Here is a 22,919-nt window from a genome sequence, read left to right on the forward strand (position 1 = left end):
ATTTTTCAGACGACCCTCGTAAATCACATTTTTTATATACCTACTAATAAAACTCTAATAAACATTTGTGCAAGAGTTCATTTGGATCCATTTGTTTAAAAGTTATTTACCTAAAACTATATCAAAATATGATCATTGCGCTGCATAAGTAATTATAAACCAAACTATTTGTTGCCTTATTTTTTTATAGTTGTTTCAGGGCGTATTCACAACTAAAATGTTTTTAGCTGATAGCGACTTTTATGGCTGATTTTTTATATAGCAAAACATTTTTAAGCTTGAGTCACTTTTGCTTATTCTTCACTAGTACGTACTCGTAATTTCTACTTCAGGCACTGTGTCGGGACGACATGAAAGTTGGGAGTTTGACAGCGGTGCCCGTGATTTGTCGCCGGAACCCCATAGTCTTCAGAAGCTAGTAGAGGCGGCCGCCGGTGGGACCGGAAATATGCTGGACCTCGCGAATAAGGTAAGCCGCAGCAATCTATCTTAACAAAACTGTCGATATCTTTCGCACATCGATGAGAAATTCTCTCTCGGCATTAGATTCGTTCCGCATTTCGTGCGCGAATCGTTTTCGCGTGATCGCTTGGTGAACGTCTGTCTTACCGTTAACCTCGTGATGATGTAACCTGTCATACCTATCATGTTCCCGTACATGCGTGTCGACAGGAAAAGCCTGTGAACCGCACATTTCCAAAATTTTAATGCTCTCTAGGCTATATAAACTTAATATTCTCTCAATTTTAACGCTCTCTACGCAATTATGTAGATTTATCTAGATGTAGATCTCTCTAGTAACAGGCTGATGGATATGAAAAATTTTTTTTATTAGTCCACCATGTTTTAACAATTCCAGAGAGAGAGAGAGAGAGAGAACAAAAAGAGAATAGAATGAGAAAGAGAAAGAAACAGTAAATGTATTTACTTTTATTAGAGGGTCTCTAAATTTAACTATATAGATTTTCAGCGCTGACAGTGAATTTTGAAATATAGACATAATAAGTACCAATTTACATAAAAAATTAATTTATACTATGGTTTCGCAGATCATGAAGGTCCTAATAGAAAAGAACGTTTTGCTGAAGTATTTAAAAATTTAACTAAATGCAGATTTGAAAATCATTTTATTGAACCATCAAAATAATTATATTAGACGTTCAAGCTGGTTGTTAGAATGTCAAAACTTTTTGCAATATTATTTAGTTTAATTTTATTTTATTGCGTACATGGAAAGTACGATTTTGCTGAAGTATCTAAAGCTACATACAGATTGGAAATAATTTTATTAAACTATCAAAATAATTGTATAGAACGCTTAAGTGTTGATGACAATGTTGTAAAAAGTTTTGACAGCAACCAGTTTGAACTTTGAACATTCTATTTATTTCTATTGTATATAATTATTTTGATAGTCAAAATAAAACTACTTTTAGATCTGTATCTAGCTAAATTTTTAGATACTTTAAAATCATTCTTTTCGTGTAAAAAAAGAAGAAAGAAATCGCAAAAGATATCTTCTTTTTTATATTATTTGAAATATTCGAAATAAAAAAAATCGCTTTGCAAACTATCGACTGACGGAGCTTTGGAATACTTGTGCTTGTTAATGCAACATTCGCGCTGATGGAAAGTCAACGAGACGCGCAATTATCCAAAGGAAATTGTCTTTGCATGCCGATAATCCTCGGTTTTCCTTGGCGAGAGTACTCGTTCGCTTAACTCCTTCATCTCTTGCCCACGGCTCTCTATTATTTCCCTCTTCGTATCACGAGTTCGCGCCTGGGAATTTCTTTGTCAGCCGCAATTAACCACGATACCACCACTGAGATGCGGTATGCCGTCGTGGAAGATGGCAAGACGTGCAATTTCTGCATTCTCTCTGCTTTTCTCCGTCCGCTCGTCGATCGCGCTCGCCAGTCTCGATATCAAATTATGAGGTGTAGATTAACACTGTCAACATTTTATCGTTTGCATAGGATCCTTGCACATCCTTCTTAATTATTGTAAAATATACTCAGTTGAATTTAAGGGGAAATTTTGGCCTCTCTCTCTCTCTCTCTCTCTCTCTCTCTCTCTCTCTCTCTCTCTCTATAGAAAATGGTTTCCACAAGGTAAATTTCATGATGAAAAGAAAAGCTATACTAATATACAAGGTGTCCCATAACTCACCTGACAACGCTCGTGGGCAGGTAGAGCGGACTAAACTGAGTCGAAAAGTCCTCTACTATTTTGTAATTTTCGCAATAGTTAACAAGATATTAATTACTAAAAATTGCCGAATATTGATCTTCAATAATTTTTTCTCAAATACTATCAATTTTACAAAAGAACTGCAAGAGACAAAAATTGTTTATTTTCTTCTCATAGAACTCTAAGAATTTTTTCAAAATTTTTTATCAACTTTTTAATACTGCATTTTCTTATTTTTTCCCATATGAGAGTATTAAAAAATTCTGAAAAAATTCTTAGAGTTCTATGAGAAGAAAATAAACAATTTTTGTCTCTTGCAGTTCTTTTGTAAAATTGATAGTATTTGAGAAAAAATTATTGAAGACCAATATTCGGCAATTTTTAGTAATTAATATCTTGTTAACTATTGCGAAAATTACAAAATAGTAGAGGACTTTTCGACTCAGTTTAGTCCGCTCTACCTGCCCACGATCGTTGTCAGATGAGTTATGGGACACCCTGTATATTTTTGGATACATATTTATTCGTGTTTAAAGTATAATATATGTTAGATATGGATTTTTTTGAAAATCTTTAAGTTCAATATTTTTGAAATTATAAACGATACACACATTCTGTTTTAAAAAAATGATTCACGATGATGGACATGATTAGAGGACTTCTATATATTCATGTAAAATAAATGAATTAACAAAATTATTAATCTCGGCATAAATGTCACTATCCATTCTAGAATAAAACTTTTATTCTGTTAGTATATCTAGTATAAAATTTTGATTACACACACATTAAGATTTCACAAAATGACGGCATTGTATTGTAAATATCAAAATTGAAATTTTTCATAAAGTATTGCTCTTTTTTCAATAAAAAAAATAAATGTTAAAGATATCGACTTGATTCTAGTACGATAGCAAAATTCATTAAAAATTTTGTTGGTTCGTTTAAACTAGATAGAAGTTTTCCAATCATGTTCACCATCTTTTTAAGATAGAATGTGAAAAGAGAGCAGTTTACATGAGCTTCGAGAATATTGAGCTTAGAAACTTTCAAAAATTTATATTTCAAGCCGAAAGTTTGGAAACACTTTTTAAAAATTTAAAAGCGTGGAAACACTTTTTGACATTTTTGAGATTATTCAAATATCTATTAATAATGTATTTATTACAATTAACAATAAATCCAATACAATAATACTTTAGATCTAATAACAGTTATTGGATCCGAAAAATTATTGCTAAAAAATACATTGTTAAATGTATAAACAGAGAACTTGAATATTTGAATAAAAGTGATCCTAAAAATGTCAATTTTTAAAAACTTGTTTCCAAACTTTTAGCCTGGAGTAAAAATGAGTTTAAAAATGAGTAAATATATATCTATAATTTTACATTTTTATGTTAAATAGCATTCCTCTATCATAAAATTTAACATCGTAAAACGCTTTCTAAATCAAAATCCCTCTTAAAAGACTTTAAAAGAGTTATATTAGTGAATAGTTAAATTACATAATAATTTCGAAAAAAAAGAAGAATTATCTTGTTAAATGTTAGATACATTTTTACGTTTAAATTCACGCCACGGATTTACGTAACGCGTAACATCCTGAAATTTCGTTCTCGCTCAAATCGCTTCGACAACGAAATTTCCATCTCCCGGGGCGTTTCGGTTTCGCGGATGATTCGGTTCGCGATCGCGCTTGGAACCGCGCGTTCTTCTTCCCGCTCGTTTTAAGAGTCACGACAGCTGCAAAGGGAAAAGAGAAATAAAAGCATCGACCAAATTCCGAGGTTATCGCGATTTCTCGCGAGAGTCTGCACTCCCGTGTTTCGAGGAACGAGAACACAAGGAGAACAGAAGGAGGATGATTTCGAGGAAGGAAAAAAGAAGTGCGCGCCGTTTACTGCCTATAAATAACCGTTATTACGCTCCGCATTATGGCATCGGAAAAAAAAAGTGGGAAGGCCGCAGCAGAGAATTTTGACCGCTCGAGGAGGAGCGTCGCACCCTACGCGGAAGAATTTACTAAGATGTAAAAAGCACCGATATACGTATGAAATAATATCTTTTTTTTTATTACGGACGGTAACTTCTTTTAAGCATAAAATATTTCTCAGTGCTCGATGTAACGCGCGCATTTGCGTTTTAAGAGAAACGCCAAGAACTAAGTCGTCCCCCCTGATGTTTTACCTTCCTCTTACCACCCTGCGAATGTGCAGAGAAGCTTTCACGCGTTCGCGTTACGATTCTGAGGGCGCGGCGACGGCGACGGCGCGGGCGTCGACGTTGAACGTCCGTTTTCCGGAAAAGGCGTAAACACGTCGCGTCTTAGGCCACCCCGCTCGCTCATGCGGAGGAGCTCGTTGCCTCGCGGAGACGCTATCCTACGTGTAACACGAATTTCCATAGAAATAGAACGGAGAAGTCGCGGAGAGATAGAGCAGCGCAGGAGTCGTCGGGGCAAACATAACAAGCGATGTTACCCCGGCATAAGAATTAGGGAGTTTTTACAATAACGTGAATCCAGATATGGTGAACGTTAAAGTCACCTTATCCTTTTCTTAATTAGTTGTTAAGAAGGAGATAACCTGACTTTAGCGTTCACCGTATCTGGATAAACGATATTACAAAAACTCCTTATTACTAGAACAGCGCTACCGTGCAACGAGATGACGCTAACGCGCTATCGAGATATATATCCGTTGCGTGCAACATCAATTTAGGTATATCCATCGCCATAACTGTAGAGAAATCGATGCCATATTTCACGAGAGAAACGGTAGTGTCTAAAGTTCCATTCAAACAAAAAAAAAACGAGCGCCAATGAATAATCTGTTTTAACTCGGCATTATTATGGCAAAGTGTGATAAATCCAAAATATTATAAGCATAAATCGGTATTCATATTTTTTAATTTTTATATTTAAGGCTACCTTATTAAATACAAGATGTTATAAACTAATCACAGAAGTATATTAGCATCTTAAGATATTATTTAATATCTTGACGATCTTGAAATAAAACGGACTACGAATACTAGCCAGCCGTTATTTTTACAACTCTGTGTATCTATTATTGTAATTCACAATTGTGCTTCAATAAATACAATTATCTGCAATGCCCAAAAGAGATTGCGGACTAAGGAAAGGTGGGGTAAAACGGACCTCTCATGCGAAAATGGTTATATTTTTTTTATTTATTAAGAAAGGGCTTGTTGCCCTTTGCATTAAGCCTATTCTACAATTACGTAAGTGTTGTAAATCAATCATAGTTGAATATTTTTCTCGTATTCAGCTGTGATTGAATTTTTACAACTATAACCACTTATAATTATGCTTACACAATTGTAAAATAGACTTCAACTGGAGCTGTTTTCCCGTTGACTACAGGCGTTTGCCGTGTAATCATACAATACAAAAGAAAAGATAAATATGAATAAACGACGTTTCTTGTGCTGAATGCACCCTTTTACAGTATTATACAACTTGTGGAAACTTATTCAGAGATACACACACTGTTGAATGAACAAATCGTATCAGCTTGTACACCGGACGATGATCAGACGAATAATGATCGCCGCAGGATCGCTCAGGACTAGTAGCCCTATTCTGTAACTTTTAACGACGGTTCAGTATCGTTATACTGTCGTTGCGCAGCTTTTTCATCATGTAAAATATTTGCGCAACAACATCCATAGTAAAATTGTCGTTAAAAAGTTACAGAATAGACCTACAGCAGTCCTTGCATCCGCCTAAGCACAAAGATGACCGTAACTGAATCGTAGATCGTAAGTCATAGTTGTAGATTGATCAAAACACTATGTGTTATACGTAGTCTACAATATGCAGCAGCAGTAGTGGATTAAGGAGTAAGTCTAGAAATCAACCAATTATAGTTGAATGTGAAGAAAATAATCAACTACTGCTCATTGTAAATCACGTATTAACCTACGACTACGACTCAGTTATGATCATTTTTGTGCTGAAGCTCGATCTCTACGTAGCATGTAGAAGGTCGCAGGACTACAAACTAACTTAACGTATTTTAATTATAAGTTGCAGGACGCAGAACACAGGACGCAGGATGTTGGATGAACTTCAACTTTCGCATCCTGCGTCCTATGTATTGTGGCCTGCAACTTATAAAGCCCGATCTACATAAGACGCAGAACGTGAATCGCAGGTCGCAAGACTAGAAACTAACCAAATATATTTTAATTATAATATACTGCAGGACGCAGGACGCAGGAAGTTGGATGAACTTGAACTTTTGCGTCCTGCGTTCTACGCATTGCGGTCTGCGACCTATTACAATCTCAAATACATTACACTTGCGACCTGCAACCTGCGTTTTATGTAGATCGGGCTTTATGATTTATAATACTTAGGATTTATATTGTTCATATACTGATAATTTTACGGCTATACCATGTGTGATATCCAGAAATGTAATTAATATTCCCTAATTGTAACAAACCGCCCATAAAAGGAAAGAAGAAAGCGAGACGCGGCGTCGCACAGTCGGCGGACAAATTGTTATCAGAGCGTGTAAAGAAGGATGCGCCTCGAAGCAGCTCCATAAAAAAATGAAGCCCGATAGGTGATAGGCCGCGACGAGGTAATAAAAGCTGCAATAAGTTCCGTAATTTTTCCCCCGAACAAATGACCCGTACGAACGATCCGAGCGCGTGATAACCTAGCGATGATTGGTCGGAATTGCCTCACGGTTTCGTCTCGTATAAGACGAAGAAATATCCTGACTGGGACGATGTTTTTCTAGGACGACCGATCGTTATTTTCCATCGCGACGCCCACATCCTTTTTCTCAAGGATATTTACTTCCGCCCTCTCGTCGTCGGGAGGCTCCGAGAATTCCATACCTCTTCGTCGTCTTCCCTATGAATTCTCGTGATACGCTCGCGTGACGCAATAAACGGTATGTCGCGGTGATGATACCGTAAGGCACGGTAAAATTGCGCCAACAGGTGCGCGAGAAAAAAAATCTCCAGATCTCGGGAAAATTCATCGGGTTACCAGAGACACGTGTTTCGTATTAAATGAATCTTCTAATGGCAGAGGTCAGATGTGATCTCGCGTTTTCGTCTGTTTTACAAACTATATAAAGTACTTACAACATTTATTATTTTGAAACTAAGGCAGTAAGTCAAAAGTTTCTTACACAAAATAGTAAAGATACCTGCCAAAAATGAACGAATGTTACGAAATAATAAATTAATAAATTTATTTATTCTCTGAGGGACCAGAAGAATAACAAAGCGAATTATTTATGACTATTTTTTACCTTATTCTTTCTTTTGATAGCCAAGTTCAGCTATCAAAAGCAATATTTTTCTTATATCATTTTATAATATTCATTAATTTTTTTATTTCTAAATAAATAAAGAAAGAAGTTTTTTGTTATTATTTATTTTTTCCACTCATTTTATACATAGATTAAATGAAAAATAAACAAAACAGGCTATCGGAACAGATTTGATCCGATCTTCCTAGATATAATACGTTCTGAAAATTATCATACCGTTAGAGGATTAACAAGATTCGAGAAAGAGAAGGAAAGGGGAGAAGGAAGGAGATCGAATGGGACTTTTGCGATCTTCAGTCACTATGGCGCAATCTAATTATGCGTATTGTAACTTTTACGGTACATATGAGGATGATGATCGCGGCCGCCTCCACGGGACTGTGAAAATAATTCGCGGTAACGCGGCCGCGAAGCGCGCAGAAAGCCACGCTCCTAATTATGCGAAGCGTCTTGCATTCCATTCGAGCGGTGTTTCGGATAACACGCTCCGTTTGGCGTGTCGACACTCATAATCGCGTAGCTCGTACAAGTGCGAACAAGTGGGAGTTATCTATGTACGTAGTTTGGGTAAGATAAAATCGTCCCCCGGCGGCGGTTCCCGTTTCGTGCGGAACGCGAATAATTCGCGAATAGTGCCGGCGACGCAGCCGCCGCGCCAGCTGGGAAACCTTCGCCGGAAAAAGCCACCGCTTTTCATCGTCGTCCGACCTTCGGATCCTTTTTCATCTCCCTCCCGCGGGAAGCCACGTCGCGTTAATCGAGAAATTAGCGGAGTTAATTAAGACGCCGCACCCAGACCGTCCCGCCCACATAATTACACTAATACAATCGCTCTCCTGCGATCTTCTTCCCTCTTTTTTTTCCCCTCTTTCTCACATTTTTATCTTTGAGCCTCTCGCCTCGTCCTCGGCGCCGAGAGACGGAATCGCGGCGGTGTTCATTTCCGCGTCATTCTCGTACACGTCATCTTCGCGATTTTTGCAGTTTATCGCTGAGAAAACTGATGACTTATTGCTGCGGCGTGATTAATGGTTTGTCGCGAGCGTGTGAGCCGTAATTCCCATACGGTGTTACGGCCGCAAGAGCGGAACGCGCGTACATATGATGCCGCAACGGGACGTTTTTCCGCGCGGGATGTACGTCTTAACGAGTTAGACACGAGGGAGAACCCAAAGGTAGGCGGAGCCATCTGCGGCGATCCTAATAATTTCGCTTAAGTGTCGCTATTCGGTTAACAACCGCTACAGCAATTTTCTCGCGGCTTGCGGCCGCGCGCAATGCGCGGTGCCGTTAATAGTCACGTATCTCTCCTCCCGTGTGATTATGTCAGCTGCGGATTCTTCTTGTCGCTTCACCTTAAAGGGCATCCGTTCTTAGGACCTAATGGATTCGTTTTATCTTAATCGTTCTATCCCTGATCCTCGTCGGGCAAACAAAGCACGCGCTGTCTGTGTCTCTCGAAGCAACGCGCGATCGATGTTCATTCGCAAGCAGAATATTCGTAACGTTCCTGAAGATAAAAAGATGCAATGGAAGGGATAGTAAAAAAACTATTGAATAATTAATTGACGTATAGACAGGAAGAACATACTGAGAAGAAAATGGTTGCAATTATCATAACTTATAATTATTTTCGATCTCAGCTATACGCATGTTCTTTTTGGTAGAACTATAAATATAATTAAGTATTTCTATACAACATTATAACAGTAATAATTGTAAAAATAGAGCTCTTAACCATAATTTTACCATGCAATTATAGTCACACTTTTCTCTTAGTGCAGTATGTAAAGTTTTGCTGAAGTATGTAAAAATTTAGCTAGACACAGATTTGAAAATGATTACGTTGAAACATCGAAATAATTATGTAGCTCGAGTAGGACGATGCTGCAAAAAATGTTAACATTCTAGCAACCAGCTTGAGGGTGTAATATAATTATTTCGATGGTAATTACTTTCAGATCTGTATCTAGATAAAATTTTCAGATAGGTACTTCAACAAAACCCTACTTTCCGTGTAGTCGTGTTCAATCGACACATAAAGTCTGTTTTTATTGCTGCACTCTGAATCGGTGCAATAAGTTGAAGCAGGATTGGTAAAAAACATGTTTTAAACGTGTTTTAAACAGTTTAAAACATGCTAAATTGATGTTTTTAATATGTTTTAAATATGTTTTTTATAGTACTGTTTAAAACATATTTGAAGCATTAAAAACATATTTAAGAAGAAACACAGTACGTTTTATTCTTAAAAAAAAAAAAACTAGTATTTACCAACCCTGAGTTGAAGTGAAACAAACGTATATTTGTTTCACTTCAACTTATTGGACTGTGTGTACTAGTTCAGAAAGTACAACAATAAAAAATATCTACAAAATGCCTCAAGTCAATCATTTTTCTTAATTGCTCTGGCAGACTTTACAGCAGCAGCATCGCTGGTATCTCACTATTTGTGTATTTGCATGTTTTTGAATGTAATTCTATGGGTATACAATGAATAAAATTAAACTGCAGATAATTGTATAGAAAACTGAAAGCATCGATTTGTAAGAAGTCGGTTTTGTTCATCAAAAAACAGCCGATTCTCGATCAGGTCTTTTCGCGCAAAGCTTAATGCGTTAACGGACAGGTCAGTGGGCTTTACCTTCCTTCTTCGCGAAACTTGTGACGACTGCATTACCATGCCACCCGCGACGAGCACGGTGGATATCGTGCACAGCGAGCGAACACGGGGATAGATAACTGCAGGCTGTGCGGAGCTTTCAGTGCAACGAGCCGGATCGGCAACGCTCGGTGGCGGTCGGTCGCCCTCGGCCGGCGCCTCCTCAAACACCTTCGGGGTGTAAGAGCACCGAACACGGTGGTTCGGTCGTTCGGTAGTCCGTCGTCCGTCCGATTCAGTCTGTCACCGAGCGTCTTGGCGTTCGCTCGTTGTCGCGTCGCGCCACGCCGATCTCCGCGATCTCTTGTCAGTTCGCTCGTCGATTTCGCCGCCGAGTTCACCGCGCGAACAGGTGATCGTCGTCAACCGTGCGATAAAAAATCTTCGAATCGTCAATTCAGGGAGTACAGCAGAAGACAACGGTCTCGTACGCGAGACCGATTTCTTTCACGAGGATCACATGCCAGCCGCGAGATTGGCAACCCGATTCGTACTTAGAACGACTTAATTGCCGCGGAACGTCGATCCAACGTACGCGCGATTTATGCGCAAGATCGGTGAACGATTCCCGGTCTTTGTGCCGCGAAAGCATTAGGACGAGAGAGAGATTCTGGGCCACGAGAACCGTAGCGTAGTTATGTTACGAGGGGCTGACCTCGTAAGAACAATCGATGCGAAAGCAATTACGGCGCGAATCGGTACCGCGGCGTAGCGACGCGCTATCATTCTTCCCCTATTCCTCCCTTATTTTACAGATATCTACGATACAGACCATGCACGGTCTCTTCCCATCGATTCTTTTCTTCCATCGATATCCTCTTGTCATCATACCTTCATAAAGCTACCATCTTTTCTTATTGCAAACCTCCCGTGTCTCTTGTCTGCTCCTTTCGCGATATATTGTAGGAAAATAAAGAAAACCTTAGAACCATTTTTGAAGTATTCATACACGACTGAAACAATTACAGCAGTGGAGCTGTCGATGTTGCATGCTAAGTACTACGTGGAAAGAACGATTTTGCTGAAATATTTAAAAATTTAGCTAAATACAGATCCGAAAATAATTTTATGTTAGCAAAATAATTATGTAGGACGCTCAAGCTGGTTGCTAGATTGTCAAAACTTTTTGCAACGTCGTTCATTATGTTTGAATTTCCTATATAATTATTTTGATAATTCAACAAAATTATTTTTAGATCTGAATTTATCTAAAAATTTTAATTTATATTTTACTACTTTTATGTAGATTATTTCAGTAAAATCGTTCTTTCCGTATAGAAGGAACATAAAGATTTCACACTGAGAAAAATGTTTGGTACGTATAACCATTTATTTCGCTGATATGCGACTAACAAAAATTTTCTTATTTTTTCATTAAAAAAATTGTGTTGTCCTAACCAAAATTTGGTTAGAATAAATTTTGGTTAGAATAGATAACCAAATTTTGATTATAAAAATTTTGTTATTCTAACCAATACAATTTTTTGATGAAAAAGTAAGAAAGTTTTTATTGATCACAATCGACAATATGAATGGTTATACATATCAAACATTTTTGTCAGTTCTTCTCAGTTGACTATTAATTTTTTCTCCGGCTCCTCTTAGTATCAGAAGTGGGATTGCATCTACAGGTTGTCGAAGGAGATAAAGTCGCTAAGTGTTTTTATTTACGTATCATAAATCAATCTTGAAGAATTTTGGTTAGTTCCAATTATTCTCGATTCCTATTAGTCCTATAAGACTCCTTTCACCTTCCGCTTGCCGAGAAATTAATTCAAAAGGAAAGGTACAGGAAGCACGGAACTTTTACGACGACCATAATCCCACGACGTAATCGTAACCCTTTCGATGCCCCACCGCGTTCGGTAGGACGAGGTAAATTTATGAGCGGCCGGACGGTCGAGGCGGGTGGTGCCTTGCGCCAGAGTTGAACAGTCACGTGTAGTTGAGTTTGCCCGTTTAATTAGGTGATAGGAAATCACGATTAATGGCACTGGCGGCTAATGAAACGCAGCCGTTACTCGACGAGCGCCAGCTCGCATTCGGGCGACGATTTGCGTTAAGTAATTACTTACGCCACACCGACCGTTATATCCATTGGACTCCACTATCGTGACTCTGGGTAATTGATGTAAGAGTTAAGCTGAAACTATTTTCGATGATTATATCAAGCGCGGCATCTTCGGGAGGGACTCTACCTGAACAGGTAGCATGACGAAGCGCAAAAGGGCGGTTCGTGCGAGCGTCGCGCTATTTTAAAGCTGTAACGATGCTCGTAATATATCTCTTGCGTGCGTAAACTTTGGCGTGTGACGTGAGCTCGATATGTTCCGTTTGAACGTTGTTTTTTTTACGATGCATGCGAGCGATGTGTTAAGCCTGTATCAGACTACGCATTGGAGATTAAGGATTACAAATTGAAGATTAGAATTGGATCAACACCAGATAATTTTAATTTCCCATTTCCTGTTTTAAATGATTGACATAGTTCTGTTTTGAATGATTCAATTTTAATCTCTGATTTACAGTCCTTAATTTCTAATGCATAGTGTGACACGGGCTTTAAGTTTCTATATTAGATCACGTATTCGGGATTAAGGATTACGAATTGAGAATTAGAACTTAATTGAATAATCAAGATAATTTTAATTTTAATGTGTTTCATTCTAATTGGTTGAATGTAATCTTCATTTCATAATCTCTAATACGTAGTGTGACACGGGCTTTAAGGTAAAATAGAACAATTTCGAACATGATACATTTCTGAACAAAATAAAATTTGAATCCAATTTTCGAAGTTTCAAGTTTGGTAACACTCTTATTGTGTGGAGGGTACTGAAGGATCAAACAGGAAAAAAACTTGACCTTTGAAAATTGGATTCAAATCTTATTTCGTTCAGAATTTTATCATCTTATCCTAAATCCTTATTAGATATTGGAGATTGAGGAGATTAAGAATTGAAGAATTAGAATTTGATCAATCAAATAATTTAAATTTTAATTTATTTCGTTCTAATTAGCTGAATTCCGATTTCCGATTCGTAACCCTCGATCTCTAATGCGTAGCATTAAACACGAGTTTTAAATATACTTAAAATGGCGAGCGATCTACGACAGCTTCTATTTTTTACATCACTATTATATTTTTTGTATTATACTTTTTGTGGAAAAGATAGATTTTTAAGTTCTTTGACTTTTTATCCTAATGAAATATTTGGTATTTTATTTTGTATTACTACATTTTTATTTTCATAATTTATTCATTTAATCCTCCTCTTTTAATGTAAGAGATCTCGTTTTAAAGCCCGTGCCATCGTCCCTCTGCAGCATAATTGAGATCAGTTCGTGGCGACAAAAAAAAAAGAAAAACAGCCACCGCGGTTCATCTCGAGAATAAGTCTGTCTTGCTGATGCATCGCTCGCGGCTCTCGCGTTCGCTTTTCCATGTCGCGTGCGTTTTTCCCTCTCGAGCGGGAACTTCGGCTGGCGCACCGCCAAAGAGCTTGAGAGCCGGACTCGCGAGAGCCCGGCAGGGATGAGGAACAATGCGATTCATTTAACTTCCATTAAATCCGCGCGAGTACACGCCATTGTCGCTCGGCGCCGTCCGGTCCGTGCACTCGTTCGATTAGAATAGGACCTCGGCTACCGAGAGAAAGGCTGTCGACCGGCCTACTGTACGTCGCTAAACTCTTCCTTCCTTCCTCTCCATTCTCGTCATTATTCCGGCATCGATCAGCACTCGAGACGTGCCATCCGTCTCTTGAACGCGCCGATCACTTTCAGGTATATTGCCACGTATTGCGCGACTGAGAAGCTCATTAATAGCCAACATCTGGCAATCGGAAATCGGTCATGAAGAAGCAGCGCGCTGTAATAAACGAGACGGCTATTAATGTTAAATATTGTTGTACTATTATATATTATTGCTCCGTTATCAAACGATACATCCGATAATCGCCGTCTTGTGACGACTTTCTTGGAAGGGAGAGATATCCTGGTATCGCGGTCGCGGTCGCGATAAAACGCAATTCAACGTATGTGCATGCGCACCAGATCGTTAGATAGGAGCCCGTTGCTCTTGTTTTTACCGCACGTTGCCGAGCAATGTGTGTACGGTGACACATTTACGCCCGCGATGAGCGCTCCATCGCGATAGACCTGCCTCTTACGCGGTATAATGGCTCGATCCTACGGTTACGCATCGCCGATTCCCGGGTATCCAATCACCCCGGTAATAAATTACGTCGTAAACTCACGTATCGCCGTTCGCTACGTACGCCAACGATGCTCCGGAGCCGGAATTCCACCAACGGAAATCGATGAGGAAGAATTGTTGTAATTGATTACTGCTCCGAACACGAAGAGAGTTACATTTCATAAATATATACACAAATAGATAGACAAAATAACGTGAACGTCTGAAAAATATATCATCTATTTGTTTTATTAATAAGAAATTGGCCTATTTATTTTTAATGTAGATTCTATCCTTGTTGAAATAGAATAATGCATGTAAAATATTATTACAAGACTCTAAAGAAATAAATCATATAATAAAATAAGACACCGGATGTATTAGAATAGAATAATGCATGTTTGAATAATGTAGCAATTATCACAGTATAATATTATATCATTTTTTAACAGAACATAATTGTTTAAAAGATAAAGGAGGAAATATTTTTTCATTCCATTTTTTACAACTACAAACAATTCAATCAATATACAAAGCAGGCGATTGCGTTGGTCAGGAAAGATCTTGGAGTTTTGGAGAACAGAGAAAAATAGAATGAAAAGCAACAATATTGGAAAATAGAATGAGAAGCAACAATATTGGAAAATAGAATGAGAAGCAAATTTCCTCCTTCGATATCATTCATGTGAGCAATTGAATAAGCTCTACTGAAAGAATACTATAACATTTTATTGGAAACCATTTAAGCATTGTATGATTATTCCAAGAAGGCAAATAGTGTATTTGCCAGGTGTTTATATTATATATTTTGTCTATTCCCCCTATACACCATGTACAGAACGCTCCTGAGACCTTCCCAGGTCGTATTTTCTTCGCGTTCCCGACCCTTTGATCAACGTGGAGCAATCGACTCCGTCCTTATTCGAGGTAGTTTCGTTTGCAACCCCGCAAATTGCCTTCGTCGGGACATGTTCGTGACGCGTTTCGCGAATCCGTAATACCGTGCACCTTGACCTCGCAACACTCGACGCTCACGTGAACGTGATTGCGTCCTCGCCGCCGTTAAATTGATCGCACGTGCCATTAATAATCGACCGCGAACGCGACTCGTGCGCTACACACAGCTATCATAGATAAAATTTTTGGATCGACGCGGTTCTTCGTTTCTTTTCTTGGGAAAATAAAATCAAAGCTGTTTTTAAAATTTGCCCGGAGACCTATCTTCAATTAAATTCTCGATATCTACCCTCCTCTCCCCTCTTATGGAAAAATACTATTGGACTCGCGAAAAAACTATTAGGACAAATAGTATACAATAGTATACTTGAATGGCTTTCTAATGATTTCCAATAGGTTTTTCGCGAGTTCGATAGTATTTTTCCATATAAGGGCCTCCTCGTTCTCCTCCTGATGAATGAATGCAATTTTTTTTCATACTTCTGACTAGATTCATAAATATGCCGATGAAATAATATTATTAATAGTTTTGTCGGTGGCAAATATCGTGTTAATCATGTCATTAATTTATCTTGTTAAAAAGACAGCAATCTCACATACCAAGTACGTATATTGTTAATGACAGTCGTTATCTATCGTTTCGACGATTTACACGCATATTTATACGCATTTACGATCGCACCATAGAACGCTTGTTTAAATGACCCAACTTCTTTATTCTTTTCAAGCTGTAACACTTCGGCGTCCTAAGAGCTCCAGTCCGAAAAGCTAATAGATAAACGCGCTACTAAAAGTAAAACCGAACGTTATCAGACGGCGATTTCAAGGATCGGTAACGAGTTTAACAAACTAGTTTCCGTGCAAGGTGCCGTCCCTTCCGCGTTCCCGTCCTTGAAAGAGAGATAGATATAGGAGAGAAAAAGAGAGAGAGAAAGAGTTCTCTCTTCGTGCTCTTCTTCATCTTCTTGTTTTCTTTGAAAAAAGAAGCTACAAAGGTGCGCTACAGGAGAGACGGAAATTGAGAGATCCAATGAGATCCAGGGAGGAGGAGGGAAGCCCTCCTTCTCCTCCTCAACTCTTTGATGGGCTTTTTGCAGTTCGTGCACCGTTCGGAAAAGAGGCCTCAGAACCACGTCGAGCGCCACGCAATTAAAGAAAGGCACTCGTTGAGCCTCACTTAAGAAAGGACCACTTAAGCGATACGATAAGCGTGCAGCGGTGTACGCTCGTATATTTATATATCGATTACACTTATTCTGTACAGCAACGGCTTTATTCGCTTTACGCTAGGAGGAAAAAGAGAGAAAAAAAATAATTCGCGTCGCTTTCGTTGAAATTTGCAAGTGATATATACTTAAATTCGGTAGACAGATCGCCCGTTAATTATACTATTCATCGCGTTTATCTCGGGTTTTGCGCGAGTGACACGTAGAAATTATTTTCGTGGTTCAGCTGCTCTCAAACGAACGCGCACATCGTTCCTTAATTGCTTATGCTTTTTGCGACGGTATTAATAAACGCGTGCCGACCGAATGACGCGCGTTACTCGCCAGTACGGTGCTTAATTGCCGACTGTACCCGGCTCCGCGATGCAGTCGTCACGTCGGGTCGTCGTCCCATGACGATTCGCACGCGCGGATTCATCCGCGTGCACGCACGCACTTAACACGCATATACGCCGTGCACTAATTATTCATGTAATACCCACCCGTCGCCTCTTTGCATAACCCTTGCGATCCGCGACTAGCATTCATGAATCGCGCGGAGATTATACGTGCGTCTCGCCTTTCCGTTAATCTCCGAGACGTTTCACGCGAGAGAAAAAATGGTTGCAATTAGCATAATTTAACTATAATTTATAGTCATTTTTTGTGTCAACTATATTTTTTTAGTGTAATTATATGCTACTAATATAATTATATACTATAAATACCTATAATTATTATTACGAACTATATTATTATAACTAAATTGTTACTACAATTATTATTATTACTATTACTAACACCTTAAGGTCCCAATTATGAATCGAGTCGTAATTATGGATTAACTTTCAAGGTTAAATATTTTATAAATATACATAATTATAGATATATTAATAAATTATGGAAATCTTTCTACATTTTTTAATTTTTTATAATTATTGTAATATAAAATCACTTTCTCAAACATTGCTAATATTTAAAAAAAAGTGAAATATTACTGTAATTCTTTAATAATTTCTCAAAATTATGATACTCTTATAATAGATCGTATTTAGTACACTATTACGTTGTATACACGATGATCCATTTTAATCGACGGATCCAAATATCTCCTAAAATACGCCAGCTACAAAAAAATGGTTGGGACAAAAATTGTCGAGGACAATGAGGGTCATTTATCTGTGCTAATAATTTTGACCTTCAGGTCGATTTTCAAGGTTATTTGAAGATCAAGGTCATTTTTTTAAAATGGAAACCCCTATTTTTTTATATATTCTTGTAGCTTATCTCGAGAGCTTTCCAAAACACTATAATTAAGTTCATTTTCATTAAGTACTTTTCGAGTTATAAGGCTTGAAAGTTAAAATATTGCCGGTATTACGCAAAGTGGGGATACTTGAAAAATGTTGTTTTTGCTCAACGGACCACAACTTTCCACGGTGTTTTGGAAAGTTCTCAAGATAAGCTACAAGAATATATAAAAAATAGGGGTTTCCATTTTTAAAAAATGACCTTGACCTTCAAATAACCTTGAAAATCGACCTGAAGGTCAAAATTATTAGCACAGATAAATGACCCTCATTGTCCTTGACAATTTTTGTCCCAACCATTTTTTTGTAGCTGGCGTATTTTAGGAGATATTTGGATCCGTCGATTAAAATGGGTCATCGTGAAAGTTAAAACAATACGAATTTTAATATTTTATTGACATAAATAATTTTATTATACATTAAAGAAATTTTACATGAAATAATCTGCTAATCCATAATTGGAATTTATATGTAGGCTGGTATTTTGGTCGATTCTTATTTTACGACTGTCTTAAATAATGTCTCAAGATGCTAATACAGCTGTCTAGTCATAACATTTTAAGACAATTTTAAATATAAAAATCGACTATGTGAATACCAACTATAAACATTTTAAAATATTTTTCCAAAATTTGCAATCAACTTATTGAACGTGGAATTTTTATTTAAAAATATAAAATTTACTAATTATATTGATATTAACAATCTTTGTAAATGTTTGATCATTAAATTTTAACGAGTTAAAATTTTATAAAAGTTATTTTAATTTAATGAAATGACTCATAATCGGAGCCGTCATCTTATAACAATAATTAATATCGTCATCTTTAATTAATACTGTCGTCTTATAAAAAGTAGTAACTGTAAAGCTGAAATTTGTAGCCATAATTTTTTTACCATGCAATTATTATAGTCACAGATACCAAACACTTCTCTCAGCGATAGATACAATCACTTCTCCTTAATGTATCTGTATGATCTCGGAATAAGAACCGACCTATGAAATCGTCGAAAATATACAAATCGTCAAAGATCTATTTAATTTTTTATTTAGTCCCGAACTTCTATATCTTTCTTAATTTCAAGAAATAAACATACACGTCATTCACCATTTTGCATTTGAAATTAAATCATCTTCTACAGCTAGTTGCAACTTCAATGGATTGGTGCGTTCACTATGGGTTTATTAAAACTGTACTCTATGCGAACTTGCATCTGCTATACCGTTGATCGTCTGCAATTAGTGTTCGTCCAGTCGGTCGTCATCGTGCATCGGTCCATTCTCCTAAATTCGCGCAATTCTCCTAAAGCACCACCTCGAGTAATTAACTCGTTTAATTAACGAGGCTACGCGACTGATAAGAGCGACTCGTTTACCCACCACGGAATTCCGGAATTTCATCATCGCGTAACGCCGACTATTTATTTCCACGAGTTCTGCGTTGAGTTACGATAAGAACATGTCTGCTGAAGACACGTATCATCCACCCCCCCCTCTCTCTCTCTCTCTCTCTCTCTCCTCCCTAATTTCTTCGTAATCTCGATATTCTCATGAGAAAATTTTCTCTTATCGCTCGTCAAACACATCTTCCTATCATTTTGCGTTTTTTATTTATGTGTATTAATTGTTATACGTATAAACTATCGATTCGTTATTTTTTCTTTTTTCATTTCTTTTGAAAAATCCAAGGTTAAATTCTCACAGTCCATTCTTATTTCTTAAGACTTAAGGAATATTTTTAAATGCTGATACGATTCTGTGATTACACTCGAATGTTTTATAATATTAAATGATTACGTTTCAATTATGTACATTAATTCTACATAATATAAAACTCGTAGTTGTCTATCTATATAATTTTCATTATGTTTTTCTTTGAGTATGGTTTATGACATATTAAAGATCGTATAAAATAGTTTAGTTTTTGCACAACTATAAAATAAATAATTTATTCAGTTATATACACAGACAGAATTTTCTCTTAAAATTTACTACGGTCTTTTTCTTTCTGTCTTAACTTTATAACATAAAATTATACTTAGGATAGTCTTAAAAAAGAATCGGCTATGAATAACGACCTAAAATTCATTCTCTATTTATTGCCAAGTTCATCGTCCGATTTAACAAGATACGAACCAAAACATGCGCAATGCGAACCACAGCACCGAATTAATGATCGGAAAGCCCGCTGTTGTTTTTCGGAGTGTTGCACACCTTACGGTTTCTGTCGCGCGTAACGTGGGCCTGAATAGTTAAATAATAATTAAAGAATTTCTAGACCAAGGTGATTCTGATGATTTTTTTACTTAAAGCTATGTGCAAACTCAATTACGCATAACGCTTCGTGAATCTTCGTGGGCGTCGGCGAGGACAAACAACCACCGTGGGCAGCGGATGATTTATTAAATTCTCGTTTCTCTCGTCGGTATTTTTTAACGAGACCATATATTCGACGCCCACACACCTTTCCGAGTTGCATATTTCATTCGCTTTTTCCGTGTGCATATTTTTGGAATTCAACAGGTTTTTTTTTGTCGTTAAAATCCATGCTTTATACGAGAGAGAAGATATACATAATAGATCAATTTTCCGAAAGATATATTCTTCACTCGTAATGGCTGACGACAAGTTTGATGCAAAAGCAGCATTGTTTACTTCATAAGTCAGGAACCCACTCGAGTTTAATGGGTTCGAGCATGAAGGAGTTAATCGAACCCGCGACGCTCGCTCCCGACACAGTGCGTTTCTTGCAGCTTGGTATTAAGGGCGGAGTTTCCGTATCTACTTTAGATAGACGGCCCCAGCCGTCGTTAGCCCGAGCGTACTCGTTATTTAGCCAGTTTTATCGAGCGCCTCATCCAGCGCCGCCTAATCGCAATCCATCCACGCCGCTAGCGGAAAACGGTTGGCGCGGGCGGGAATTTACGTCCCGGTTTATGTAGATACATTTTTGCGTCCGGGAGATTTACACCGCGCCGCGACCGTCGATCGTTCCGAGGAAATTTTCGCGAGTTACGCCACGAGACATAATAACGAAATTGGGTTGCCACGGCCGAGCAAAAAGAAGTTGTTTTCGGAACTTTCCGCGTTTTCGTCCATCGTCACCCCCGGCACCCCCTCGGTACAATATAGGAATGTTTTCTCGTTGGCCCAGTTCGCTCGAGGGTGAAAGATGTAACATAAACCAGTCATGTCGGCGCGATGGTCCTGTAAACTGAAAGAAGGAAAAAAGTTGACATATCGATCGATGGCGCGCCCGTTGCAGAAATGCATTCGCGGAGAGCGATAGATAAATCCACACATTTAAACTTTAATGGCACACGAGCGATGCGATGCGCGGAGCGTTTTAAATGCGCTGAATATTTTAGACATTTAGGGCGGGCTCGATCAGTTTGCACGGCGAATTTTAATTCCCGAAAAGTAATCCGATCCGTGAAACGTCATTTTACGGTTTTGCGGATACACTAATAAATAACGAATGTTGTAGCGAGCTCGTTAAGCGTCACTGCGAAAAAAAGGAAACTTGCAGTGAGAGTTTCCGGCGGCGTCTCGCGCTTTTCCACAAATTTATATTCTGAAACGTTATTTTCTAATGGCTAAATTTTTTTAATCTTTGAATCAGGCAAACAAATTTTTTATTTTGTCATACTATTATTTTAAATTAAATTCATTACATTAAATTAAAAATTAACATATAATTTAGTAACATTTATATATATATCTAAAATTTTTATTTAAAAAATGACATATTAATTTGAATTTAAAAAAGATTTTATCATAAAATGTTTTACTGTTAGTTTTTTTCTAATAGTAATTTGTTTCGTTTTTTTAAACATAATAATTAGTATGATTTACTATCTAAAGTAAAAGTATCTTTTTACGTAAAGCATATAAAATACATTTTTTTAGTATTATTTATTAGTTATTTTTAGAATTTTTGTTCATTCCATTGGATAAAATACGAGATAATAAAATGCGGTATGTACCATAATTTTTCCATTTATTGGATTTTTCCAGCTAACCCTGGCGAGTATTTTTTAAATAAAAAAAAACATATTTAATAGCGCACCTGAATTTTTCTAACGATGATTCAGATATTTAGTCGACGAATTGGCTATTGTGCAATCGTGATTTCAGTCAAGTATTTCAAAAATAAGTATCGATTCGAATGTACAAACGCCGGCTAACATTGTTAGACCATGCGCAAAAGCCGCATTGTGGACTAAGGAGTGAGCAAGTATACGAAAAATGTATGTATGTTGCGAGTTCAAAATAGAAGTCGATCAATACCATGTGCGAAATACCTAGCATCGACGTAACCGCCGGCGTGTTTCTCCATCAGATCCCATCCCTGAATCGCGATACTCTCTCTCGACGTGGTGAACGCAAAATCCCCTGCGTGCTGTCGCTTTATTCATACATAAATCTCTGCCTTTCTCTCCGTCCAAAAATATTTTATTCACGCGCATACATTCGCGAATGTAGGATACACCATACGCGCGCGGTACAGTTAATAACGCTCGTGGTATCGCATTGCGATACCACTTAAATCGGACGTCCGTACTCGGCGCATTAATCCGCATTAACTCGCGAAACGACGTGCATCCAACGGCGCGCGGATCCGTTACTCGTCTGCCTTCTCGCAGTCTCGGCTCTTCATCCTCGGATAAACAAAGCATTCGTTAAACATTCATCAATTATTTCCTTTCATGGTGTATCCAGCCAGCCGGCGCGAATCCCTGGCTGAAAACTTGATTGCACGAATCCAATCGCGCGCGTCAGGCATCACCGCAACATCCTCTCCGACACAGCCGTGTGATCACAAATGGGCAGGTCAGATAGAAAGTAATAAGACCGAAAGTAAATTAAACGAAACTTGAGGAGGAAGAGGAAGAAGACAGCCAGCGGCGGCAGTGGCGACCATTCGATCGATCGGTGCGAGCGACGATCCGCGACGGTGTCTCGATCGTGATCGATCTGAGATTACATCGCGCGGAACGGCGGAAGATGCCTTCCTGAGGAGCGTACTGAGTCGTCAGCAGCTCGCAGCTCTCGGAATTCAACGTGGCGGG

At 38.0% G+C, this 22,919-nt stretch overlaps 1 protein-coding gene across 2 annotated transcripts in view; it reads left to right on the forward strand.

The window, feature by feature from the left end:
- The window catches only part of LOC108727656 (colorectal mutant cancer protein), a 73,611-nt gene that overhangs the window by 21,416 nt on the left and 29,276 nt on the right, over positions 1-22,919 (forward strand). For both annotated transcript variants that reach the window (XM_018455844.1, XM_018455845.1), the window contains exon 4: positions 333-469. In XM_018455844.1, the coding sequence (XP_018311346.1) occupies positions 333-469 (137 nt within the window). The remainder of the gene's footprint in view (positions 1-332; positions 470-22,919) is intronic.

Source organism: Mycetomoellerius zeteki, unplaced genomic scaffold (assembly GCF_001594055.1).
Source record: "Mycetomoellerius zeteki isolate Tzet28-1 unplaced genomic scaffold, Tzet1.0 scaffold517, whole genome shotgun sequence".
Taxonomy (NCBI): domain Eukaryota; kingdom Metazoa; phylum Arthropoda; class Insecta; order Hymenoptera; family Formicidae; genus Mycetomoellerius; species Mycetomoellerius zeteki.